Source organism: Toxotes jaculatrix, chromosome 13, assembly GCF_017976425.1.
Source record: "Toxotes jaculatrix isolate fToxJac2 chromosome 13, fToxJac2.pri, whole genome shotgun sequence".
NCBI lineage: Eukaryota > Metazoa > Chordata > Actinopteri > Toxotidae > Toxotes > Toxotes jaculatrix.
In genome coordinates, this window is record NC_054406.1 from 17,010,036 (window position 1) to 17,035,139 (window position 25,104).

The 25,104-nt window shown below is 40.2% G+C and overlaps 1 protein-coding gene across 3 annotated transcripts; it reads left to right on the forward strand.

Moving 5' to 3' along the window:
• Positions 1–716: 716 nt before the first annotated feature.
• Positions 717–24,192, forward strand: lpcat1 (lysophosphatidylcholine acyltransferase 1). Of its 3 annotated transcripts, XR_005895187.1 has the most exons (16): positions 717–925; positions 7,032–7,171; positions 7,391–7,605; positions 8,163–8,275; positions 8,486–8,546; positions 10,995–11,053; positions 15,392–15,426; positions 15,669–15,723; positions 15,912–15,994; positions 16,089–16,214; positions 17,025–17,178; positions 18,335–18,433; positions 18,510–18,651; positions 19,211–19,436; positions 21,351–21,517; positions 24,084–24,192. XR_005895187.1 is itself a non-coding variant. In XM_041054018.1 (14 exons), the coding sequence occupies exons 1-14, from the start codon at positions 839–841 to the stop codon at positions 19,342–19,344; spliced, it is 1,503 nt and encodes a 500-aa protein (XP_040909952.1). In that variant the 5' UTR covers positions 717–838; the 3' UTR covers positions 19,345–19,993. The 3 variants fall into 3 exon arrangements, 1 of the variants encoding a protein (XP_040909952.1); XR_005895186.1 differs by lacking the exon at positions 24,084–24,192 and having other exon boundaries at positions 21,351–21,608; XM_041054018.1 differs by lacking the exons at positions 21,351–21,517; positions 24,084–24,192 and having other exon boundaries at positions 19,211–19,993.
• The last annotated feature ends 912 nt before the right edge of the window (positions 24,193–25,104 follow it).

Below are 25,104 nucleotides of genomic sequence, written 5' to 3' on the forward strand. Positions count from 1 at the left end.
GTTATGATGCTCAAGTTTGTGGAAATTGTTTAAGAGATTTAGCTGATTCGACTTTGTTTTGGAGGACATGATTTGTGGTGCTGTTGCGTTGCATTGTACAGAGAGGCATTTCTGTTATTTAGCTTACATTTACCGATACAAATGGGGTTTACAAAATATTAGATACTCCTGTCATTTGACATGCGTGTGTTTTGTACAGACTATGGTTTGTCCGTGTCCACCTGGTTTCCAGATGTATTCCTCCCACCTTCAAAACAAAAGCTGGCTCACAATTCATACAATTTGCCAATGTTTCTAAGTGCGTATATCAAATGTAATGTATATCTTAACACAAATGTTCCTATGAATAAGAGGAAAATGCGAGTACAAATGAAGAACTTGGGCTAAACGAGGATTTGTAATCATGCTTATCTGGCACTTCATATACATTCCCACTCAGATTTTTGAGCACTACGATCAAAAATCAAAAAGGTTTTGTCTTTTTTATTCCAACACACACAGTATACACTGGGGTGAGCACACAGTGTAAAGGCACAATGTGTCTTTTTATTTCACTGTGACAGTATATAAAAGGTATCGCTAATCTCCGTTACCTTCTTAGTACCGGACACCCGAATCTTATTTTGAATCGTATAACCGGAAGTCATTCTTCTTCGGACTAGCAGGTTTGAAGGGAGCGCTCCTCCTCCCCGTCCAGCATCAGTCTCTCCTCTGGGTAGAAGGGGAAGGGAGTGCTGAAGAAGACTCTGTCCAACGGCATAAAACAACGACCTCAACTAACTTAACGGGGGACATTTTGGACACGACTTTTCTTCCTGTGTTTCCTTCCTTGTCCGCAATGAAGTGGTCCAACAGTCGTCAGCCCAGAGTGGGTAAAAACCCCTTCGTCCACAAGCTGAAATTCAGCATGACAGAGAAGATAAAGGTAAGAAAATTAAGATAACGGATGATAAATTAATTAGCAGTAGTCAAACTTTCCGTCGCTAACTAAAGCTCCCGTGTACCTCGACTGTGTTGCGTGTATGGAGTGAATTTACCACACTTTACATTTACCCACCACGCTCTTTCTTGTGGGCCAGTTTACACTCTGGTGATGTTACATGACAACTTCGTATCACAGAGAAACATTGGACAGAAGTTGTTCAGGTTTAGGAGGAGAGCTGCTTATCTAGGAAACGTGGTTCCTCTGTGTTTTCCTGGTTGCAGTCAGTGACAATGGAGAGCAAGATTCACCTTAAGTGGTCCACGCAGGAAGACAACAAACAATTTAAAGAGGCAAAATCCACGTGTTCAACAAAACATTCATTCATTCACCTCTTTAAAGCCATTTCATATATTCTGCTGTTTGACTGCTCACTATAATACACGCCACAAGTTTACTTCATTAAGATTTACCTGGGGTTTGTTTACCCTGCCTTTAAATCTTAAGTGATAAATCTACCCTATAGATGCATGGTAAATCATAGATACACTTGAGATTTCTTTTGCACAGGGTGGGAAAATATATTTTGTAATTTTGAAGTAACTGTTCAGCCCTCAATAGAGTTGGTACATCTACAGAAATAAGAACAGGCAAACATGTAGCTCAGATTTAGGGAGGAAATGATGAGCTAACACATTTTTTATTGTTGTTGTTGCTTTTTTATTTGGTCATCTGTTAGATGTAACTGCCATGCTGACTCTTGTGCTCCTTTGTGAGTGTTATCTTAAACGTGTGGTGTCATTATGTGACCAGCCACTAGCTGACATTTTCCTGGATAGATCTGCAAAACCAGAGTTGAATGTTGATTGACCAAATTTGCATGTCAGACATTTGCATCAGATTTTAAACTGCGCACCTGCTGGTAGTAGGAAGTGTTTTCACAAAGTGCCCTCCAAGCAGATGAAATCTATGCATCATTTTATTGTACTATTCATGCTAATCAGGGTAACGTGCGCTTGACTTCCTCCTGTCAGTCGACACTCCTCTGTTTCTAGCTGGGTTTTTTTGGTTTGTTTTTTTACTCATCCAGTTGAATGTGCGCACACACACAGTGTCTCAGGGGTAAACAAGCTGACAGCCAGTAAAGTTTCGCATGTTATCATTATACAAAACTCATTACTATCATTTCTTATGATAGTCCTGTTCTGGTTAGGGTGGGAAAGCTATCCTAACTCATACTCAGATGCAGTGTAGCACATTTAAAGAAGACGTTATAGCAAAGCATCTGCTATAGGCCGAACATGGAGGTGGAAGCTGTGGCTTCATCCTAAATCAACCATCAGAATCGATGGAATCTTCCTGCTGGAGGATGGCGGTCAGGCTGAAATGCCTCCTCATCAATCAGCCGATGGATCAATGGGGCTTCATGCTAAGTGATTGGTGAGGTCTGCTGACAGCATGACTGTCCTGGACACACATTGCAAATACAGTCCGACTGACCAGTTGTTGGAATAATATCACCTAGCTGGGTTAGATTCTTTATTTTTTTCCCAAAACACAAACAGCCTTGATTAACGCGAAACTTCCAGAGAAAACCTCTGAAACTAGCTGAAGTTCACTGGAAACAAGTAACAAAATGCTTTTTTTTTGTGGAAGGTAATTATATTTTTTGCAATTGTACCATCAGACATCTGTTTCCTCATAGCCCCAGGGCCCAGAGGAGCCTGCTTTCATTCACAGCAAAACATACAAAGCACAAGGCACGAGAAAATGGCCTTCATGTTGGCACCGGTGGTTCTCAACAATTATGTTCCGCTGAGGTAAACCAAGGCCTTTTGCCTTTTCTGTTCCCATGCTTTTATGCTTGGCTTTGTGAAGACCTTCTAACCACTTAAGTTTGTCTTGCTGGATGCTGTAAGTACTGTATTTTCCCAGTACTGTTCTTGCTGGAAGAATGTCTTTATTAGTACATGTCTTTGTCAGTTTTTCCATTGAAGGTTGTAGTAGATTGTAAACAGTTGTTTGTCTGTGCCAGATGAGCAGCAGTTCAGTGAATGTAAGCTGGACCATGTGTTTGTCTGTGTCTGGTTCACACCTCCCACTGCCTGCCTCTAGTGTAGCGGTGAGGTGTGTTTTTCCACTTCTTTATAGCTGCAGACACGCAGCTATAAACAAACATGAGCGCTGCCCGAACAAAGGCACTGATTCCTAAATGTCACGAGCTTTAGATCTATATGACTGCTCAGCACGCATGTTTTTTCAAGGTGTGTGTCGGCTTTTGAATCTGTTGGGTTTTTTTTTTACTTTATAGAGAGATGATGAGTGCTGCACGATGTATAACCATATTACTCCTCCTGCCACTTTGTCTTCCTGGAAATTTTTTTTTAACTTCCAGAAAACATGATCAGCAGCACTATAGACCAACTAGGTCAGCAAGTGAAACAGACGGACAGTCAGTGCCACCAATTCCAGCTGAGTCACACATTGCTGAACAGTGAACAGCACACAGACATGGCTGCCAACTCTTCAGCTCGCAGGCAAAATTCCTGTGAAATCCAGTAGAGCTGCACTGTCCTGAGACCGGATTGGGAACTTTCTCAAATATCAATAACTTTATCACGTTTGACATTTGTGGGTATTTCAGTGTTGAAATGTAAGTGTGCAGAGTCTGCTAGAGGTCTTTTAAATTAAACGAGGTGATTTCTACAGTAAATATGTGTTACAGGTTCTACTTTTGGCTTTAACATAGTTCCAGCTGTCTGCCACTCAGCCTTAATCTGTGCGCCAGCAACATGACAAACACTAGGACAGGTTGAGTGCTTCTTGAGCCCCCAGGTGGAAATCAGAGCACACTTCCCTTGGCTCATTGAAAACAATTAGCCAAGAGCAATTAGACCTCACTACAGGGTATAGAGCACTTAAAAGTGTGCTGGGCCACATCTCTCAGGGGAGTTGGGTGTTATGTGGCATAGCAATGGAAAAGTAGGTATTTGTGTGTCATTGCCGGTCTATAAATAAGTTTTCCAAATTATTTATTCTGATCAATTAGAACCGGCACGAACACTATTTAAAAATTATTATTTAATAAAATGCTGGTTACTGTCTGAGTTCCTAATAAGAAAGCAGTGAAAAATGTCCATGACAATATCCCAGACCCCAGTGGTGACGTTAGCAGATATCTTGTTTTGTTCATCCTACAGTCCCAAACCCCAAAATATTCAATTCATTTTAAATAAGAAGACCAAGAAAACCAGCAAATTTTCATATTTGAGAACCTGGACCCATCAAAACTTTGACATGTCTTCTTGAAACATGACTTAAACAGTTAACAGATTTTATAAACAGTTGCTAATTAATCTTCTTCTCATTGGCTTATTGATTAATCAAGTAATTGTTGCAGCTCTAAGATCAATACAGAACATGGTTAGCATCAGTAGTTCCAGCTGTTTCCCAACAGCAAGTGACATTTTCCTTCATTACCTTTGGTAAGATTGGAGCTGCTCCAGCTATAAGGGGTCCCACTATTTAGTGTACTGCATGCATATAAAGTTGGGGCACTTGTGAAAGATAGATAAAAAAAAAAAAAAAGAATAAATCAAAATTAATGCTGCTGAGGCTGAGATATCCTGCCTTTAGTCAAGCTCCAAAAACACTAGATCCTACACTTCCAATAATGCAACAAAATAGCATCACTCAGCATATCCTCTGAGCCTGGTTAATGCTGACATTTTTCAGACTTGATGTTCCCAGTTTGTACCACAGGCTTTATTTGGTGCCTCAAGTCCTGATAGAGAAAACATCAGTAAGATGTCACCAGGTTTTTTTACTCTAGACTTTAGAAAATAGCTTAGTAGAGCAAAAAGTAAAGTACTGTATCTTTCCACAACATCCTAAGACTGGTGGCTTCCTGGCTCTGCTTTACCTCATATGTCCCCTCTGCTTGGTGAGACGCCTGCCCCATTGTGCTTGTGTGTACATTTATAGGTGGTGGTATGTGTCAGATGTTTGCCTTTTCATGTTATGCACTTGCATGTCTGTGTTTGTATTAGAGTGCAGCTGACTGACATATACGGCGTGTGTGTGTTTAGAAAACGGAAGCGCTGTAGGATGAGCTGAATGACTCCATGCCTTAATGGGCCCTGACAGCTTTATTGGTGCCATACGTACAAACAGAGCGTGTGTGTGTGTGTGTGTGTGTGTGTGTGTGTGTGTGTGTGTGATTGTGTGTCAGGAGACAATAGTACCGTCATGGTTTCCCTGGGCCTTCTGAATATTTAACAAAGAACAGAATGGTCAGCAAGTCATTAAATCTTCCCCTCAGGTCAAAAGACATTTGGTACTCTTTTGTCTACTTTACAATTAGAAGACATTAGGACATTTGTTTCTGCCTCTGTACCTTTTCTGGTTTCGTGGTAAAACATCCTAGCTACATTAATAATTACTTTTTATTTCCATAAACCACATGAAAGTGGAACTATCACCAAAATAAAAAATATATATATTTTTTTAAAAATAAATTTTCCCAGAGGAAGCACAAAAAGATGTCATTGCACGTAGAGGAAAAAAAACTTCAGTCACTTTTATATTAAAGTTAGAATGTGTGGTACAAGTGAGCACAGCTTACTCAAGTGTATTTATATAGCAAATTTCAAACCATCAGCAGTGGATGGGCTCGTACTCTCATAAAACACTAGCCCCAGCTCATTCTCATGCCACCTCCTGAGAAAATGTCAGCAGATCCTCCCAGATGGATTCGTTAAGCTTGGATGATAAGTGCACTGTGCGTCAGGCATGGGGGTGGGGAGGGCGGGAGAGGCGTTAGAGCATCATAAATCATCCACATTACTGTTTATTTATTAACACAGCCCTGCAGTGTGCACCTGGGCTCATCCAGGGAGAGAAATGCATAAGGAAGAAAGGGAAGATGGGACAGGAAGGGAGAAGGTTAGATATGATTCCCCAGAGTCTGGACAAAAAGCACATCAGTGCAAAGTAGGAGGAAAACAGTTGAAGGGAGAGCAGCATGATAAATGAAGGTGCAGCTGAGCAAGTAGACATAGGGAGCGAGAGATTGATGGATGGACGGCTGGATGGATGGATAGTTGACGAGAGGAATTCCTCCGGGACTGGAGATCACTGTAAAGTAGGCGGGGTGGTTGATGGGAGGAGAGCGAGGGCGTGTGATGAAAGTGCGGACGGATGAGGACATCGAACGGGGGTCGGACGAGGAGGAGGAAGGAGCTTAAAATGTCACACAGTCTGAATTTACACTGTAGGCCGTGACATTTTGACCCTGCTAGTACACAGACATACACACACACACGCCATATCTCTCTCATTACACAGTAAGAGAAAAGGCATGACGGGCCAGTCAGCTGACTTCTCATCTTTCCTGTGGCACTCTGGCTTCACCAGACTATATTTCAGTGACAAGGCTTTGACTGCATGACCAGAGGTTTAACTCATACACTGTTCGCTGAGTTGCCTTTACTTATTTCCTACTTTATTATTTATACAGTAAAATGGGTGACAGGTTTTTGTCAGACATTAAAAAGGAGTGTTTGGATTAATAAAGAATGTCTGTTCTTTTTCTTTTGGTATTTAGATTTAAACACAATCTAATCTGTTTTTCACCAACACCTTTTGTCAGTAGGTAACTAATACTGATGTATAAACAAGTAGATATTGGACGTATAAGCCTGTAAACTCTGGGGGTTCCCAACCAGGACAGTGTAATTAGAGCTTGCCTGTTAGTTTGTGTGTGCGATTGATAGACGGCTGTTCCTTCCTGCATGCACAGTTGGAATGTGTGTCTCCTCCTCTTGACCCTGTAGGATGTGCAGGCATATTTGTACTGTACAGGAATGTACAGTATGTTAGAGACTGTAAGTAATTATTGTTTGACAGTCAGCTGAAAAAGCAACAGGAATGTGTTAAACAGTTGTACAGTGAATAATAGGTTGTGGAAGATGCAGTGGAACAGTAACTGTGTCTGCTCCTGTCTTCTTTTTATCTGTCTCACATACACACTCTCTCTCTCTCTCTCTCTCTCTCTCTCTCTCTCTCTCTCTCTCTCTCTCTCTCTCTCTCTCTCTCTCTCTCTCTCCAGATAGGACTGATGTCAGTTACGGTGTTTCCTGTCCGGCTGCTGCTGGTGTCCTTCCTCATGCTGTTGGCGTGGCCCTTCGCCTTCACAGCCTCCCTTGGACGTTCTGAGTTTGCCATTGAGCCACAGTCATGGTGGAGGAGGTGTGTATGTATATGTGGTACTAAAATGAATGGGATTACACAGACATGAGGGAAGATTGCAGCATACTATAAATACCATTTTGACAAACGGCTAAACAGACAAACCTGTTGTCAGCCACAGGATTATCTCCTGTTTGTTAGTGCCCTTTGAAAATTGATTTATCTGTCTGCTTAGGTTTTCAAAAGCTAAACTCAGCACCAACTGTCTGTATGTCCCAGGTTTATAGACCTGTGTTTACGAGTGATCATGCGAGCCATGTGGTTTTGCGGAGGTTTCCACTGGATCAAGGTGAAAGGGGAACGGGCGGCGCCCTCTGAAGTTCCCATCCTCACTGTAGCACCGCACTCCTCCTACTTTGACGCCATCCCAGTCACCATGACCATGTGCTCCATCGTTACCAAGCTGGAGAGCAGGAGCATTCCTGTCTGGGGCAGTGAGTTAAACACATTTCCAACACTACAGCTCACAGATTTACTTAGAAAAAAGTTTCTGATGGTGTTAGAAATGATCATGTTTTTCTACCCAAAACTCTGTTATGTCCCTGACTAGTAACAGTAACGAATTAAAGAAATTGAAAATCAGTTACTCCAGACAGATATTTAAATAATAAATGATTTAGAATTTAATTTTGTTAAGATCTGCAATAGGAAAATCAATCTCAGATTTTCAAAATAATAATCAGTTTAAAATTTCTAGTGCTGAAAGTAATATTTGAGCTGTTCTTGTCTCAAAACCACCTTGTTTACTGTAAACTGAGGCGAGTCGTGTCTGACAGTACATTCAAATGTCGTTGTACCTGAATGTACCTAAAACTAATCAATTATCCTAAAACCATTTTTAAATTAACCTTATGTAAGTTAAGGAAATGTTTCATCAGTAGTAAAACTTTATTAGCTTTTCTCCTGGTTGAAAAGTTCTGAAGAAGATTTTTCTTTTCACTCTTGTGTTGGCACACATCCAAACTCTACCTCTTCATCACCGTCCTCCCAGCTCTGATCAGCTACATCCGGCCAGTGTTTGTGTTCCGGTCAGACCAGGACTCCAGAAGAAAAACTGTAGAGGAAATTAAGCGGAGAGCACAGTCTGGAGGGGAGTGGCCTCAGGTATATGAATATGAATGTGCACATTACACATGCAAGGACCTAAGCTCTGCTCACACCACATGGGCATTGTAAGGTGATAAATACAGTGAGTCACGCACAGTTCACATGGATCAAGGTCAATTTAAAACAATTAATAACTGTCAAATGCATTTTTTTGTGTGTGTGTGTGAGTGTGTGCACTTTAATGAGCAGCTTATTTGTTTGTTCCAGATCATGATATTCCCAGAGGGGACGTGCACCAACAGGTCCGGTCTCATCTTGTTCAAGGCCGGTATGTGTTCAGACCCTTTACTGCCTTAAGCTGATTGTGGCACCAGGTGGAAGTAGGGCTGTGTGTGTGTGTGTCTTTACCAATATTAACATACCATATGTTAAAAATACAATAGCAACAATATTAACAACAATATTCCTTATAACTACAGTCAGTGTGTATTGGGCTCCGAGTGCTGAAAAACTGTGGGTGCTTGGGTCCACATGAAAGTTATTATCATTGTTCTCATCACTGTGTGTGATCACATTATTCAGCATTAATTCCATTTAGTGTGCCTGGACTTGTGTATGATTATTAATGCATGAAGTTGGCTGCATAGCTTGCCAACTCCAGGTATATATGTCTCGCCAAATAAATTTTATACTCAGCCCAACAGGTTTGGAGGTTCAGTGTCTAACTAAAAGACATCTCAGCAGGACATCTAACTGTTGCACCCATCTTTTTGAGCTTGTTTTTCTGCTCACCTCCTGTGTGTGTGTGTGTGTGTGTTGTCAGGCATTGTTCCCTGCCTGCCCCGTCTAATCCCCTTTCTTCCAGTCTGTAATTCTGTCATTCCCAGTAAGCCCTGTTGGTCACACTCTGCCCTGCTTTGGTTGTGTGTGTGTGTATTTGTCCAGCTTGATCTGTCTGTTGTGTGGTGTCCAGCGCTCTCTGGATCTGCCTCCTCTAGTTATTCACTGGGTCCCAGCACAAAAGTGTATATGTGTGTACTTGTTTGTTTTAATGTGCGCGGTGCCACCTGTGCCTGACGTGCTCTACAGATACCTCCAGTCTTTTTCTCATTTCAAAAGGCCTTTTAATAGATCAGTCACTTTCATCTTCACCCTTCTCTCCCTGGCTGTCCTCCCAGTGTAGTCACATTATTATTCAGAGGGCGATCACTCATAATGCTCCTTCATGTTCTTTTATAGTCTCATGTGCTGCTAGACCAAAATGTGTGGCCAATACTATTTTATTCCCTGGTCCCTTGTTGACTCCAGCTGCTCAGATTTAAAATGTATGTTCTATTTTCCTTCGCTGTATTTTGATTTGATTTAAAACAAGCATGTTCTCTGGTGTGAGAGCTTTTTACTTCACCACGTTCATAGGTGTTAAATCGGTGGTTAAACCAGCCTCACACTGCCTTAAAGAGCTGTTAATTATATATCTGTATTACACTTATTTAAGCAAGGTGTTTAATATTTTTTTTTTTTTTCAAGGGAACACTGAACAGATTCGATCTTGAATACACTTTCTGAAGTTTTATCCCAGTTTTATCCCCCTTCTTCCAGCAGCCGTTCTTTATCAAGCTTTGATAGACCCATTTTACACTCTCTGCCCAGCACCAAAAGGCAGAGTAGCTAGTAAGCACAGTGGAGCATTTGGCAGCTAAAGGGCCACATATTTTTCCCAGGGAAGAAAAACAAAGCCAGAATAAGAGTGAATACTGGACTTGCATTCAACAGGTGGAAACTAACCAGACTGGAGCAGGGCACTTCAGGTTGCCTATAAAAGCACAGTGTAGCAGTATATCTCACTAGAAATGGTCCTGCTAGATCTTAAACATTCCTTGACTCAGTATTACAGACATGACCATGCAGTTTATGGTCGTGATTAATATTATGTGCCTGCCAGATAATCCAATGAATGTATTCTTTATTTAGATGGTCTGTGTAGTAAGAAATGTAGATTTAGATTCCAAGTAAATGAAATAAGGCGGGTGGTGCCCTGACTGCCTGTCAGTAGGGGCTGATTTCTTGGCCTGTGTTAATCCAGCTTGTAGCTTTCTTTAGAGCATCATCCAAACAACTTCACACTTGATGCTGCCCTTGCCCGGGTCCTTAGCAATACACCCATGATGTTTGAAGTCAGTCTAACAAGCTGTTGTTGAGAAAACAAAATACAGTCAAACAGACAGAGATACCTCCATTTATAGTTAAATATTGCTCTGTGTATGCTGGATATGGAAATAGGCAACTGTTAACTAACACATTAGCTTATTTCCCTTTAATTCTTGTTTCACTGCCCCCAAGTGACCAAAAAAAATCAATTAAACTTTTAAGGTTAAAGCCTTATTCTCATTAGTAATATTAATGTATCCCATTCTAATCTATCCAATGCCCAAACAGTAGCTTGAATAGGGCTTTGTCCAGGAATAAATAGTGTATGTAACTTATATCGCCTTGTCTGTCATCAGTAGGACATTATAGATTTTGAATAGAGACGCTGTCTGCGGGGGGTGGAGGTTATCCTGAGGTTGTGAGCTTGTCACTCATCTCAACCAGTTCACTCAACTCGGCCCGATACATTGTTTTGTCTCTGCAATATTCAAGTCAGCTGCTGATATTTGCCTTTAGTAGCAGTAGAAATAAAGTTTCGTTAACTTTTTTATTTTTAATACAGTTTTTAGTTACACTTTTTCTCTGCTATGGTCCTCTCAGCACCTGCCTCCTCTCCTGTGTTTCTCAGGTGCTTTCATCCCAGGACTCCCAGTGCAGCCAGTGGTGCTACGTTACCCAAACAAACTGGTAAATACCCTGCATCTTCCCCTTCCTGTTCCTCTCTCTTTTCATCCTTTTGACACCTGTAATCTCGGACATAGTTCAACACACACCTGTACATACTGATACACACCTGTGATGTAATGGTTTCTTCCGCCCACGTTAGCATGTGTTTCTCTTGTGTTGAATGACTTCATGTTCTAGCAGGATGATATTTCATTCCCCTCTTTCTCTGTCTCTCTTTCACACACACACACACACATACACTTGCGCACATGCCCACAGCTACACTCTGCACACACACACACACACACATAGGTGTCATGTCTCTCTGTCTCTGCACCTCTCCCCACTTTCTCATGCATTATGCACTTCCTGTTACCTAGTTTTTCTTTGTTTTCCTCGAAAGCTTTTGTCACTGTTTCCCTGAGTTTAGTCACTGTGATGACTTCAGTGGCAACGTGGCACTAAAAGGCAGCTAAGTGAGGCAAAGAAAGCATGAATAAACTGCGCTAACAGGGTGACTTTTCCTCAGTTTTCGTTTTCCTCTCCAGAACCTTTATTTTTTTCACCACCAGACATGTTTCCATTCTATTTATTTTCATCTGTTCATAGAGCTGTGGTGGCTGGAAATGCAACAGGAAATGGAAATAACAGTAAATAAACTATAACCTAACAAATCATCTGTTAAACACGAATAAACAAATGGTGGTACAGTGGGGTTTTTAACACATCTACACTATTTCACCAATAATTTACTAATAAGATTGATCATATTGAAAATTAGTTGATGAATAAATCATGTGCAAACAATGCTGACACAGCACTTTTAATAATGTCTAAATCATACATAAATGTTGCACAACTTTAGTTATAAATGGTTTTATAATCATTTACAAATGTACATAAATGGTTTGTTCATGATTAGTTCAATATCTACTAATGGCTTATAAATGTCTTATAAAGGATCGTTATTCTAAAGTGTTACCATATTTTGTGTAATCTGGTGCCTGGTTAGTCAGGTGAATTAATAGTCCCTGTTAATCCCTGGTCCCTGACCTTCCCCCTGTTTATTTGCTGATGTTGTTGTTGATATGAGCAACCTGAAGTTTTTGTATAATTTGACATGTGCACTTAAGTGGACTTTAAGATAGAAAAAAGGGTCATGCACTTAACAATAAATATAGTGGGAATATTTATTTATTCCAGAAAACCAAGAAAGTTTGACACCTGTTGTCATAAATTGCTGCATCAAAGTATTTAGAAAACCAAAGACACTCTTCAAATGAGAAGAACTGAATTTAAAAAAAAGATGATGCCAACCAGTCATGTATTTGTTTTTCCTGTATTTTGGAGTTTAGACTGATGGGTAAAAATGACAGCTTTATTCATTAAAAAATGAAATCTAGCTCGGAGGGGGTCTCGCCCAGGGAGTAATTCAATGTAGAACCACCACTGGTGGAAAGAAAAGTCCATTTGCTCAAAAGTAGAGTTTTGTACAGTACAGTTTTGAGGTACTGGACTGAAATATGAACTGTATAGTTTAAATAGTTAAAACATGTTCCATCTCCACCAGTAAAACATTGCTTACACATTAATGCATCAGGATTAACAATCCAATGTCATATAAATGTCTGGTTATAAGTGGAGATGTTTGTGCTGTGTTAACTTATGACTCAGTTGTAAATATTTGAATTTCTTTCATTTACTATTTTGCTTGGGAGAAGGTGTGGTGTGCGTTCGAGCGCGCATGCGCGCGTGCAGGCGTGTCCGACATCTTGACGTCACTTGGCTCTACCTTTGGTCTGTGAAGTAGAGCGGAGTGACACAAGCTCTGCCTTTAATGCCTTGACACCTGGGCAGCCTTATAAATGAGCTTTCAGCACAACAGTTTACTTTTCTCCAAGATTACACTGAACTAAGACCAGGACACATTCAAGATAATGAAAGAGCTGGAAGCAAGAACTGTATTAAAAGAAGATACACCACAAACAATCCTGGAGAGGGAAAACAACTCCCAAGTCATGATGGACATACCTCAAACAACCAAGTGTACCCATTCTCCTGACTCTGGTAAAGAGTCAACAACCAAGGCAGAACATGAGAAACAGCTCAGGCTGTTCGTTACTCTGCTGACAATAAGAGTGCTAAACAAGTGTCCCGCTCTGAAGAACCAAAGCCAAGAGCAGTGGGTAACTCACACCAAACGTCTGGTAAACCGGACAATGGAGGGACTCAGTGTCACGGAGGGCGTCTGCCCTAATGAGAAGAACTTAAAGAAAGTCTGCAAGTCCGTTTTGAAAGAACTGGACAAGAAATTCGGTGGTAGACGCATGCTGGAATCGGTCATAATCTTACAAGAACCAGAGATGGACAGTGTTATCGCTGAAATTATGCAAGCCCGCATCAAATACTCCTCATTCCGGCTTTCAGCGAAAACTGCCTCTCAGAACGAATATAAAACCGTGTTTCGGCTCATCGGCATGACTCTGGGCGTAATGGCTGTGGTCTTCCTCACCGTTGTCTTCCTATAAAGAAACTGTGTGTGTGATTTACGTGGGTTTTCTCCGGGTGCTCCGGTTTCCTCCCAAATTGACTTCAACTGATAGACGCACGCTGGAGTCCACTATACTCTTACAGGAACCAGCTATGGACACTATCATTGAAATTATGCAAGCCCACATCAAAAACTACTCAACTCGGCTTGCAAAAAAAAAAAAAAAAAAAAAAAAAAAGATGCCTCCTGCAGTGAATAGGGAGCCGTGTTCCTCTGAACGTACTGGCTGTACTTGTCCTCACCGTTGCCTTCCTCTGAAGAAACTGTTGGTGTGATTTACGTGGGTTTTCTCCGGGTGCTCCGGTTTCCTCCCACAATGATCATTTCAGATAAATTGTCGATAAAAAATTATCAAATGTATTTTTAATGTCTGAAGAATTATTTTAAAGATAAGACTTTACTGATAAGACTTTACTGATCACACAATGGGGAAATTCACTTGTTAGGCGCCTCACACAAAAAATAAAAATAAAAATGGAAAAAGGATAAAGTGCAGAAAAACAAGAAGTGCGCATGCAATTCAAGTAACAAAAAACTGCAATGATCTAAAAAGTTAAGTTAAAAATACAAAACAGTAAAAAAATGTCGATATACAAATTTACACAATAATGGAGGTAAATGAATAAGATACTGTGAGAAAAAAATTAGAGTAATAAGGCAGACACTGTGGATTAGCTGACCTCAACACAAACTCAATGAGGTTGTAAATCTGCACACAGGTCATATACTGTACAGTTTTATTGGAACCCCAAAGTGAAACTGAATAAATTAGAAAGTAAATAAATGTGGAGGTAGAGAAGAAAATAAATGAGGAAAAGATTATACAGAAATACAAATTATATTACTGTACTATACTAATATTTTAGACTTTATTTACATAGTACTTGTCAAAAACAAGTTTACAAAGAGCTTCACAGACAAAAACTGAAAACAGTGCAATTACATATTGAAGTAAGCAGTTTCAATGCAGCCAAGAAACAATGAAAAATCTTAAGACCGGACTTGGTAACACTTTAGAATAACAATCCTTTATAAGACATTTATAAGCTATTAGTAGATAAACTAATCGTGAATAAACCATTTATATACATTTGTAAATGTAAATAAATATACAAATGTTGCACAACTTTAGTTATAAATGGTTTTATAATATTTACAAATGTATATAAATGGTTTATTCACGATTAGTTCAGTATCTACTAATAGCTTATAAATGTCTTATAAAGGATCGTTATTTTTAAGTGTTACCCAAAATATTTATTGTTACCAAATCAAAACATATTTAGCTGTCTTCAATTTCTGAATCTATGTGCAACACCAACAAGCGTGAAGAGAAGCTGATAGCATCCGCTGAAAGCAGCAAGATGTCTTATGTGGGCCTGCTGAAAATGTGATGTTGTCTGAACAGTCTCTGATTCATCTCTGCTCTGCTGTTTTACCACACCTAAGCTGTTTCCACATGTTGTTTGGTTTCCTTATTCCAGATCAAAGCAGAAAATAATAAAACAGTTGCGTTTAAGCTTAAAGCAGTTTAATCTTTTTTTCTGCTTTGCCTCGTTCTATATGAACAAGTAGGTGGAGGTAAATATAAAGACACAGAGGTAATCAATGATGATCATAGTAACATTTTTTAAATATAGATGACATATAATTTACATTCTTGCCAAAGTGACTGAGTCTTTGGCCACCTTCAGTACACGCAGACAAACCACTGAGGAAAAAAACTTCACGGAGCTCAGGGACTTGGTAGACCTGTACGAAACTGATATTATGAAATGAGATTTCCTCTTTCTTCTTCCTCTTCACAGGATACTGTTACATGGACATGGCAAGGTCCTGGAGCGTGAGTGTTTCAGTTTTTCTTTCACACACTTACACACAGCTTCTACTGTCTCCTGCTAGGTATTCAGTTAAAACACTGGTGACCTGTTTTCCATTAAAAAGGAGCATGGTAAGATGCTGTAGGGGAACTTCCATTATCTCCAGTACCATCTGTTCAGTCAGGTCTCCATCCATCATATTATTTTTCTTCTTCTTGATCTTTTCTCATCATACACAGACAAACCCAGCTCTTCTTTCTTCCAGGTTCAAGGTCTTATGGCTCACTTTGTGCCAACCTCATAATCCTATGGAGATCGAGGTGAGTGGTTCAGTCGTAATTTTTTTCTTCTTTCCAGAAGAGAGAGAAATATTCACTTGAAATTAAAAAGATACCGGCCATCTAATGTGATGAATGTGATATGTATAATTACATATTAGTCATACAGTGGATCAGTACACAGTTTCATGACAGGACAATATGCTTAAGCTGATTTTCTTTCTCCTTAGTATTTGCCTATTTACACTCCATCAGATGAGGAGAAGGAAAACCCTGCCCTCTTTGCCAATAACGTCAGAAAGCTCATGGCCAAGTGAGTGTGTGTTTGTGTGTTTGCATAAGTGTCTGATCAGCATCTGACAGACACAGAATGAGGTCCTCATTAACTGTTTCCTCCCTCCTGATAGGGCGTTGGAGCTGCCACTCACAGACCTGTCCTTTGAGGACCGTGAGATCAGCCTATCGCAAGGCCCGCTGCGCATTTATGACTATAGCAGCCTGCTAGAGTTTAACCAGCTAGTGTGCCGCTTGGGGTGAGTGGAGGGAGACTGGATTGACTGGTTTGACTGGGTGAAGGGATGAGTGTCATTCAGGACTTTGGGGAAGTGAGTCTGAAGAAACACTGACACCTGTTGGTGGAAAGAAAGAAGCACACACAGAGAGAACTGTTCTTTTCAAGACAAATATGAGTCAGTTCAAATTAAATGAGGTTTGGAGGCTAAATATTTCCACAAATTTTAGACCTCTCTGAGGTTTAATATCTAAAGAATATATTAAATCAGATATCTGTAAGCATATCACATGATGATTTGGTTATTGAGATCAGGATATGAGGTAATCCCACAGGTTTTTTGATGAGAGAGTATTTATAAAATCATCTATCAGCATGTGTGCTTCTCATTTCAGCACATAAGATATTTAAGTCCCCCAAGAGGAATATTTATTCCATTTCTTTGCTAATTAGCTCCATGATAAGAGCAGTTATCTCATTAAAATAATCAATGTGACTGGATGTGTGAATGCACAACAGTAATAACATAGCTGTGGTCATATACTGAGTATGAGGAAATCCTAATCGTGAGTCGTGTGATTCTGTTGAAGTTAGCCATGGTGTGAGGACAGGATTATGAATATATTACTCACACTTTTAGACATTTATGTGCTTTAATCTTTTAGATGTTGTGGTTAGGTATGTGGGATTTTTGCAGACAAACCAAAGTGAAAGTGACAAATCCTGTTTCCATATTTGTAGAAGATGCGATCAACCATATGACTAACTAAAGCATTCTTAGATTATGTGATTTCTTTGTAATTTCTTTTTCTGCTCCTCTTTGTCATAACAGGCTGAGAGCCGGAACCAAAGACAAGCTGCTCGAGGAGCAGGCTAAGAGAGCCAGAAAGCTGCAGGGAGACAGGCTGGGTTTAGAGGACTTTGCCCAGTTCCTCAACCTGCCTGTTACAGACACACTCGCACAAGTCCACAGCCTCTTAGACCAGGTAAACAGAGTTTAGTAAGAGGTACAACAAAGTTTTTTCTCAAAGCTTTATTAGTTTTAAGTTTAAATGAATATAGGTTCCTATAACAACATATACTAAACTACAAACTGGTAAATAACACACATGGAATATTATAAAGTAGGGTGTTAAAACCAAAATTGCTCCAGCTGTCTGTGTGTCAGTGCATACTAACACTAAAGTCATCATCAGCTTCCAGCCAGGTCCTTGAAACAACTGGAAGACTCGAGGCTATACTCTGCTTCATACAAGATTAAAGGTCTGATTTGTAGCTGAGGGCCAGTATGCACTGTTCCTTAAGATTTCATTCATTCATACTATTTAAACCACTGTATATCTCAGCAAAATATAAAAGTTAGCAACCTCTGAGGCTGAGCCTAAATCTACAAAAATCTCAACAGAATAGTTTTCATAGCAGAAAGGAGGCAGTGAGAGTTTCAGGAGAGGGTCACAGTGCCACGGTTGTAATATGAGAAGAATGTAGCATGAAGCAGATATTCATAATAGCTAAAGTACTTCAGCTGATGGTATCATCGACCTCCTCATAGGTTTGGTAGAGAGGTCCCTGATACCATGACATGTTATCGTTTAAAGAGCCCAGACTGTAGCTTATTAATTTCGAGTTGTTGCTTGGCCGTCCTACCTTCTGTTCTTAAGTATCTTTGTGCCATCAGTTAGACACTGCAGGCTTTTCAGATTATACTTTCTTTTCCTCTTTCTCAAACGAGCCTTAGTGCTTAACAAGGACACAGTGTCACTGATTCAAAGCACCCAAAGGCCTAAACCACTGCAAATGCTTTCCTGCCTTACAAGGTGTCACACTGAAGGTTTCATATGACTCATCAGCTCCCCCTTGTGGTGAATTTACAGCATATTATATATGAATGAGAGTGCGTTTGTGTGACTGTGAGGCTGCGTTTATAAATGAACATCAGTACAGTTCCCTCAGAAGTGAAAGTCAGATCCTCGGTCGTAAAACCGGTCAGCAAAGTGAATTACAGTTCAGTGGTGATGAGTCCTTAGTGTGACATCATTTCAAGCTAGAGATGATCACAAATTTGCAGCAAACGACATTTCAATATAGGATCAGATTTGTTCTTTCACTGCTTCTGCTCACGGAGATCATTTCTGTTCCCAGCACGGAAATGGACAGATAGACATCAGACATTTTGTTATTGCCCTGTCTACTGTTCATCGACCACCCAAGTCAATGGAGACCCTCAAACTGGCTTTCATGGTGAGTGCATTTGCCAGTGAATCTGGTCTGATGTAGGTTTTAAACCATTGCTTTAAGTATACACGTTGTCGTGCAGATGTTTGCGAGCGAGGACAACGGGGACGTCCTAGAGGAGGACCTCGCCACCATCTTGGAAATAATGCTGGGCGTGAAAGAGGTGGATCTTTCATGTCTGTTTTTAGCACTTGAACGACCTGACACAGGGAAGATCACATATGGTAAGACCCGGGGTCTGATAGTACAGACTTTTTAAACATCAGTACACAATTGTCAGATTAATTGCAGCACCGTGGTACATATGAGACCACTGTGCAGATGACTGACAGCATCTGTCTGTGCTCCCGCTTCCTCTGTGCTGTCACTATCACACTTGATTTCTCCTTGGCTTTACTGAAGAGGATAAGTACCGTCTGTTGTTGATTTTCCAGGGTCTTTTACATCCACCATCTGTCTTTTCTAGAAACTGTCAAAGCTGCTCTGAGCACTCTTTCTTTCTCTATTGTCCTTTTAAAGTAATTTCTACTTTTACCATGAAACAATCCAGCAGATTGCCCATGTGCACACAGTGTAGAATGCAGTATAAAGCTGAATGGAAGCTAATCTTCTCTTTAAAGGTGTGGAATTAGCATGATAATTATTAACACCAATTAACTGATTTATGTTAAAATACTCACACACACCGCTCCTTGAATTTCAAAGAAGAAATGATTACCGTTCCTGTCGTTACATTCAGTGACAACTGTAATACTTTTTCTATGTTTTGCCTCCTTTTTCCAGATGAACTTCATCATTTCATAGAGCAGCATCCACACTTCGTCCTGGACTGCCTTGATTTTAAAGACCATCCACGCAAATTCTGCGTTGGTCGACCTAAGAGCTGCAATGGCCACAACCACGACAAAGACGACTGAACGATGGACCTGAGATTTGCAGCCACTCTTCTGACTTACCAGCATCTCCAAATGCTGCAGCTTGCCTTCCACCTCTGTGCCTTTATGTGCAGGTAGAGAAAGAATAGAGGGGGAATAAGAATAACAAAGTTGTTTGAAAGTGTAGAGATGGATCAGTGCAGCACAGATGATGGAATCAGAATCTCTTCTCTATCACTTATTTCATTTCTTTTTTTTGCGTTCCTTTGTTTTTAGTCTCTGTTATCATAGACAATTTTTTTTACGCTCTTTGAATATAATATTTATTTAAAATACAAATACAGGTATTTAAGAAATAAGTTGACAAAAGGAGGGGTACTTTTTAGCCCTGTTGTTGACTTTATGTTGAAGGTTAGCACTGTTGTTCTCAGGCAAATGGATACAATCACAAAGGGCACGTTTCTCTTTTCTGCTGCTCCTCATTTATATACATACAGAGAAACATGGAAACTTAATTACAGGTATGGATATCTAGTTCATAATGCTGCCATTCAGTGATGAGGCTGGGATTTTATCACACCAGACTAAATTATGTGAAATACTGAAGGCAAATTCAGCAGAAATTAGAGAAGTAATTCCTTACTTTAAGCAGCTGCCTCACTGCCATAGAAATACAGGCCAAGAAACCTTAGAGAAAAAAAGCAAGAAGAAACGTTTTGACAAAGATGATTGATGAGGATCATGGCTTATGTTTATGAAACGTCTTAGACTCCTGCTTAGGAATCATCCTAGTCTTAACCTAGAAGTAAAACCAGTCCCTTCTAAGATGAGCAACTGAGGGTTATTTATGAAGCTTTCCACACTGACTTTCAACAAGATGAGGAAAAATGAAGAGAGTGTGACTGTTGATTTACCACAGTCAGCTGCAAGTATTAGATAATAGTAGCAATTTTTTTTTTGCATATGGGCAAATAATATAGGTGCCTAAGCTATGTAGATTAAACTGTATATGCAAAAATATGATGTCAAAATAAATAAAAGGCTTAAATTTCATAATATTTACCAATAATGGATTTGCATTAGGCTGCTTCGATTGTTGTTTGTGACTGACTGCAGTCATGACTGATCCAAAGCTGAATTTCATCTGCTGCAGTGACGTTTTAGGAGTTCAGTATTGAAAAATGGCAGCATCTAACACCTCTGAAGCTCAATGTTGGCTAAGATGGGAGTCATTTTCTAAGCTAAGACAGTAGAACCAAACATCCTAAAGGGCTTGATAAACACAGGCCCAGACTGACACTTCAGGGCAGTCGCTGCCTTTTTAAGTGACTTTATATTTCGACAGGTGTTTTTATCTAATTGTTTTTTTTTTACTGATAGTTTGAGAAATAATGCAATGCCTTTTTTTGCAAAATTTTAATATCAGTACAGTTTTCTAAAAAAAAAAGGTTTTTCTCCTTTTCTCCCCCTTTTAGGAAAACAATTTAAAGTGGTCTAGTTTTTCTAAGAAAAACACTTGATAGGACGAAGGGCTGAGCATTTCTCGATCAGCAGTTCTCAGTTTCAAAAATATGCAACATGTACTGTAGATAACACATCTTCACTTTTCCTAAGCGGCTGTGAGTTTCTCTGCTGGTTGAGATATGGATCTCAGATGATTTTTTTTTGCTGGACTGACACATTTTATACCTTATGACTGCATTGTTCCTGCAATCTTTATTTCTTAACAAGAGTCTTAAAAGCAGAAATCAAAGCTCTTTGTTTTTATTTTACAAATAAAGTGCTTTCAGTTTTAGGTTGTTGTCACCTACTGTTTTTGTTCCACTAGGTGGAGCTCTGCTCTCACACGTTCACTTCAAAGGGGTTTGACTTCTTTGACTCCCTCAAACTGACTTGCAGCACTTGCTGTATGTGAATCAAATCAATGATTATCAAATTTTATAAAGCCCTTATTGTTGAACTCTTGTTCACAGCTTTTATTTACTTACTCAGCTGTATGTTTTTTCCATTTTGTTTACACTTGCTTTCTTGTTTTCCTTTGATCACAGTTCTTCAGGCTCTACCTGCCCGCTACTGCTTTCATTATGGTTCATCTCCTCTGAGGCCACATGGTGGTGCTAGCTCCCTAAGCTATACACACCAGAGAGCCCATGCACCACTGCCCACCTGATGGACAGGAAAAGCATTACCTCATCCCTTCCTTTCATTCCTTCAGGTAAAAATAGACAGATTAAGCCTGGGCTTTGATGAGAGAAACCTACAGAGGAGGTGTGGAAGCAGGGAGAGAGGGAAAGAGATGGAGGAGAGAGACTAAATGGATCGTTCTGCTCCAAATCCAATTCCTAATAGCTGGAGGGAGGGTGGGTGGGAGGAGGGAGTAGAAAACAGTCAAAGAAAGGGGAGAGGGAGAGGGGGAGTGGAGATATCACGTCTAACAATTAAGACCTGCCTTCGGGGTCTAAAGAGGAAGCTTTGTTGAGAACATATAAATTGCTCATTGAGCAGTGCCTCTCTGCAGTCTCTCTCAGATACTCCTGCCTCAAAGGAATCTGCCATAAAAGACAGCAGCAGCCCACAGCCCTCCACACAGGAGGGCTGGAATCTGTTCACAGTATTTGGGGATCCATCTCGAGCCGTCGTCCTGGCCAAGCAAAATCCCCCCTACAGTAAACACAAACCTGGATCTAATCCCAGTGCCTGTAGCTGGGGAGACATAACAGCACATCCACTGGAGATCCCATGTGTTAACTGTACTTTGTAGGGTCAAAGATCCAGCTCAGCTAACACTTATTTATTTTTGTTGTACAGGCCAAGTGGAAGAGCCTCTTGATAGCCTATGCCTGGAAATTAGCCTGTTTGCTTTTCTCTGGCCAGGTTGCAGATGTCTGCTCTGCCAGTTACAATATTTAGAATCAAAGTTTCGTGTGTGTTTTACACAGGATAATGTGATATGAGAGAACAAGTTTTATCAAATGGGACCTGTAGTCTGAAATATCTACTACAGTTATTCCCAACCAAGGGTACATGTACCCCAGGGTTACTTCTTCAGTTCCCAGTGGTGCATGGACAGATGGTGGAGTAGCTCAATTACTTAGAAAAAAAATATTAATTAGGGTTTCATAAAAAAAAAATCCATATATTAAGTGCCAAATGATAAATGCTTGAAATAGTTTAAAAAGTAATGAATAAATGGTTGAGACAGATCACTAAAAGTAAGAGATAAATGGTTACAATAGAGAGCTAAAGGTGATGGATAAACAGTTGAAATAGCTAAAAGTAGTGGATAAATCATCTGACAGGGTTGTGGGAGTACATCAGGCAAAAACAGTTGGAAACCAATGATTGTCTGCGTCTCAGGGCCCTTGAAAAATTTACATCTTTATTGTCTTTAAGTCCAACTAGAATTAGGATAATCTCCCCTTTGCTGTCAGGAATCAGTCTTTTAAACAACCCTGTAATCGTAGCAACGTTTTGGCTGTTGACTTTGTTGTTGACTTCCTGTTCAGGTAGCATTATTTAATTAAACTGCCATTCAGTGGGGTTTTAGCTGTGACCTGATTATGCTTAACTATTCACTGCTAGTGTGGAATGTATTTTTGGGGGAGTGATTGATGACACATCTGAGAAAGCATGTCAGCTCCTCCTGCCGCTCAGCCTCATGTTGCGGTTTCATCATGTTCATCAGCCCACAGAGTTCATTGACAAAAGTAGTACATCAAAACATTCTGTTTCTACTGTGACAGCACTCACAGTTTATGCCCAGTTAAGTCAGGCATTAGGAAAGAAACATATGTCCCTACTTAGATGATTCTGAAGAGGCTTGTTTCTGTTTCTGTTTTCTATGATTCACTGAGAAAACTGTTTCCAGTGCAGTCCTCATTTTCTACTGCACCTTTCACCCAGAACTGGTGCTGTCTACAGTCTCTGTTCAGGAAGAAGGATGTCACTCCTCCTCCTCTGTTTATATTTACATCCATCTCCTTCTTTGTCAATGGTATACTGTACATTTAATAAAAGCAGCAGCAACATTATGGCTTTAATGTGATTGGCTGTTGGTTCAACCCACTTTGTTGTGGTTGGGTGTGAAGAGCAGCACGAAATCTGTGGGCTGTCTGTGGAGGTTTCACACTCTTACTGTATTCTTGTTTGGGCTTTTTGGCCTCACACCACAGACTATACTCCTCTTTTCCCTCATGAGGGTTTCGTGCGCTGCCTCCTCCAAAAACAGACTGATGTAGGTGTTGAAGGAGGGATACGTGCTTCAAATTCCTCTGAGCAATAATGTAGGTTTGGTTTCAGCTTTGGTGTTTATAGATTGTTGTTATTGTTAGATAGCCAAAATAATAAAAATTGTTTTATATCTGTTTTCTCATTCATAAGCACACATATGTGCACACACGTTCGCATATGAAGAGCCTGACTCTGCAAAAAGGCTTACTTGATTGAATATGAGTTTGCTGATGTAACTTGCCTGAAAATGGACTAGTATTATGATTTATTCTCTGATTTTAAACAGATGTTTTACATTTATTTTAAATTAACAGAAATCTTGATTGATAGTCAGGAAAATCCAGTGTGAGCCACTTTCAGATCTCAGCCGAGATGCTGTCCTTCTTTCATTTTCTTGATTTGGGTGAAACAGCTCGAGAGTCTCATGATAGAGACACAGCGATGCTCAGTCTCGTCTTTAAATGATATTAAAAAACACTTCTTGTATTCTTTTCCATTCATCTTTCACTGGGGCATCAGAGCTCACCTGTCTGTGTGTCTGTGCTGCTCAGGCTGCTGCTGACAGGATTTGATTACAGACCAGTCGTATTAGCTGAGCTCAGCTGTGACATTGGAAGGGACACGGCCCTACTGTCCATCCCCAAATCTACACCCATGATTGTGAGTCCCTTTCCATGTTTTTACTGTCCAACATGCTCACTTTTGAACATCTCTGCTCTCTGTTTTATCCGAAGGGTTTTTTTTTTTTTTTTTTGGTATCAAATATCAGAAGCAAGACATACACACACAAAAATAATAATAATAATTTCTTGGGAAAAGAAATGACCACTCTGCTGTTTGAGTCACAATTATTCTGCCTTCTCAAAATCACGCCAAGAAGCAAGCACCACAGGCAATGCTGCCTTTTAGAGACAACTTCATGCTGCTTTTGTTCATTCCGATTTACGTTACAGCTACGATTTTTAGATATGATTTTGATTCAGGACAAACTACGCTAGCAGCACAAGTAGCCTACTGACATGCTGACTTGAGTGGGTTTGGAATTTTAAAAAATGGCCTATTTTGAAGAGCAGCTGTAAACCCTTTCAACTCACAGCCATTTTAAAAGGTATCCAAGTAAAAAAGCTGTTGAAAATAGATATGTGCCTGTGCCTGCTCTCTGAGTGCTGCATATTGATGACTGATGGGTTGAACCCATAGAACATTGCCATACAAGTATAATTCATCCTTTATGTTTTCCTCTGTGTTGCATATATGTGGAATGGAAACATACACTTGATCAAGGGACCCTCACCATAAAAGACACACCGTGCTGAATGGAGTCCATTAGCCTGTGAGACAAGCAGGGAGGCAACACTTGCATTCAGAGATGGGGAGATGTACAGAGAGTGAGATTGTGGCTGAAAGGTTCAAGGCGAGTGCCAAGGAAATAAATCAGAACTTGGCTGATGCGATTGTCAGTGTGTGCACACAGGATGTGGAGTCTACCAGGTAGAACAGCCTGTCAGCAGCCTTAGAGAGCAGGCGAGGTTTTCCACAAAGGAGAAACATTAGGACAAGGACAACTACAGT

What these genes read in the sequence shown, in the direction of transcription:
- lpcat1 (XM_041054018.1), top strand. Translation starts at nt 839, where the DNA reads ATGAAGTGGTCCAACAGTCGTCAGCCCAGAGTGGGTAAAAACCCCTTC. An exon ending in TACGTTACCCAAACAAACTG is followed by an intron (nt 11,054 to 15,391) that starts GTAAATACCCTG and finishes TCCTCTTCACAG; the next exon opens with GATACTGTTACATGGACATG. An exon ending in CCCTCAAACTGGCTTTCATG is followed by an intron (nt 18,434 to 18,509) that starts GTGAGTGCATTT and finishes GTTGTCGTGCAG; the next exon opens with ATGTTTGCGAGCGAGGACAA.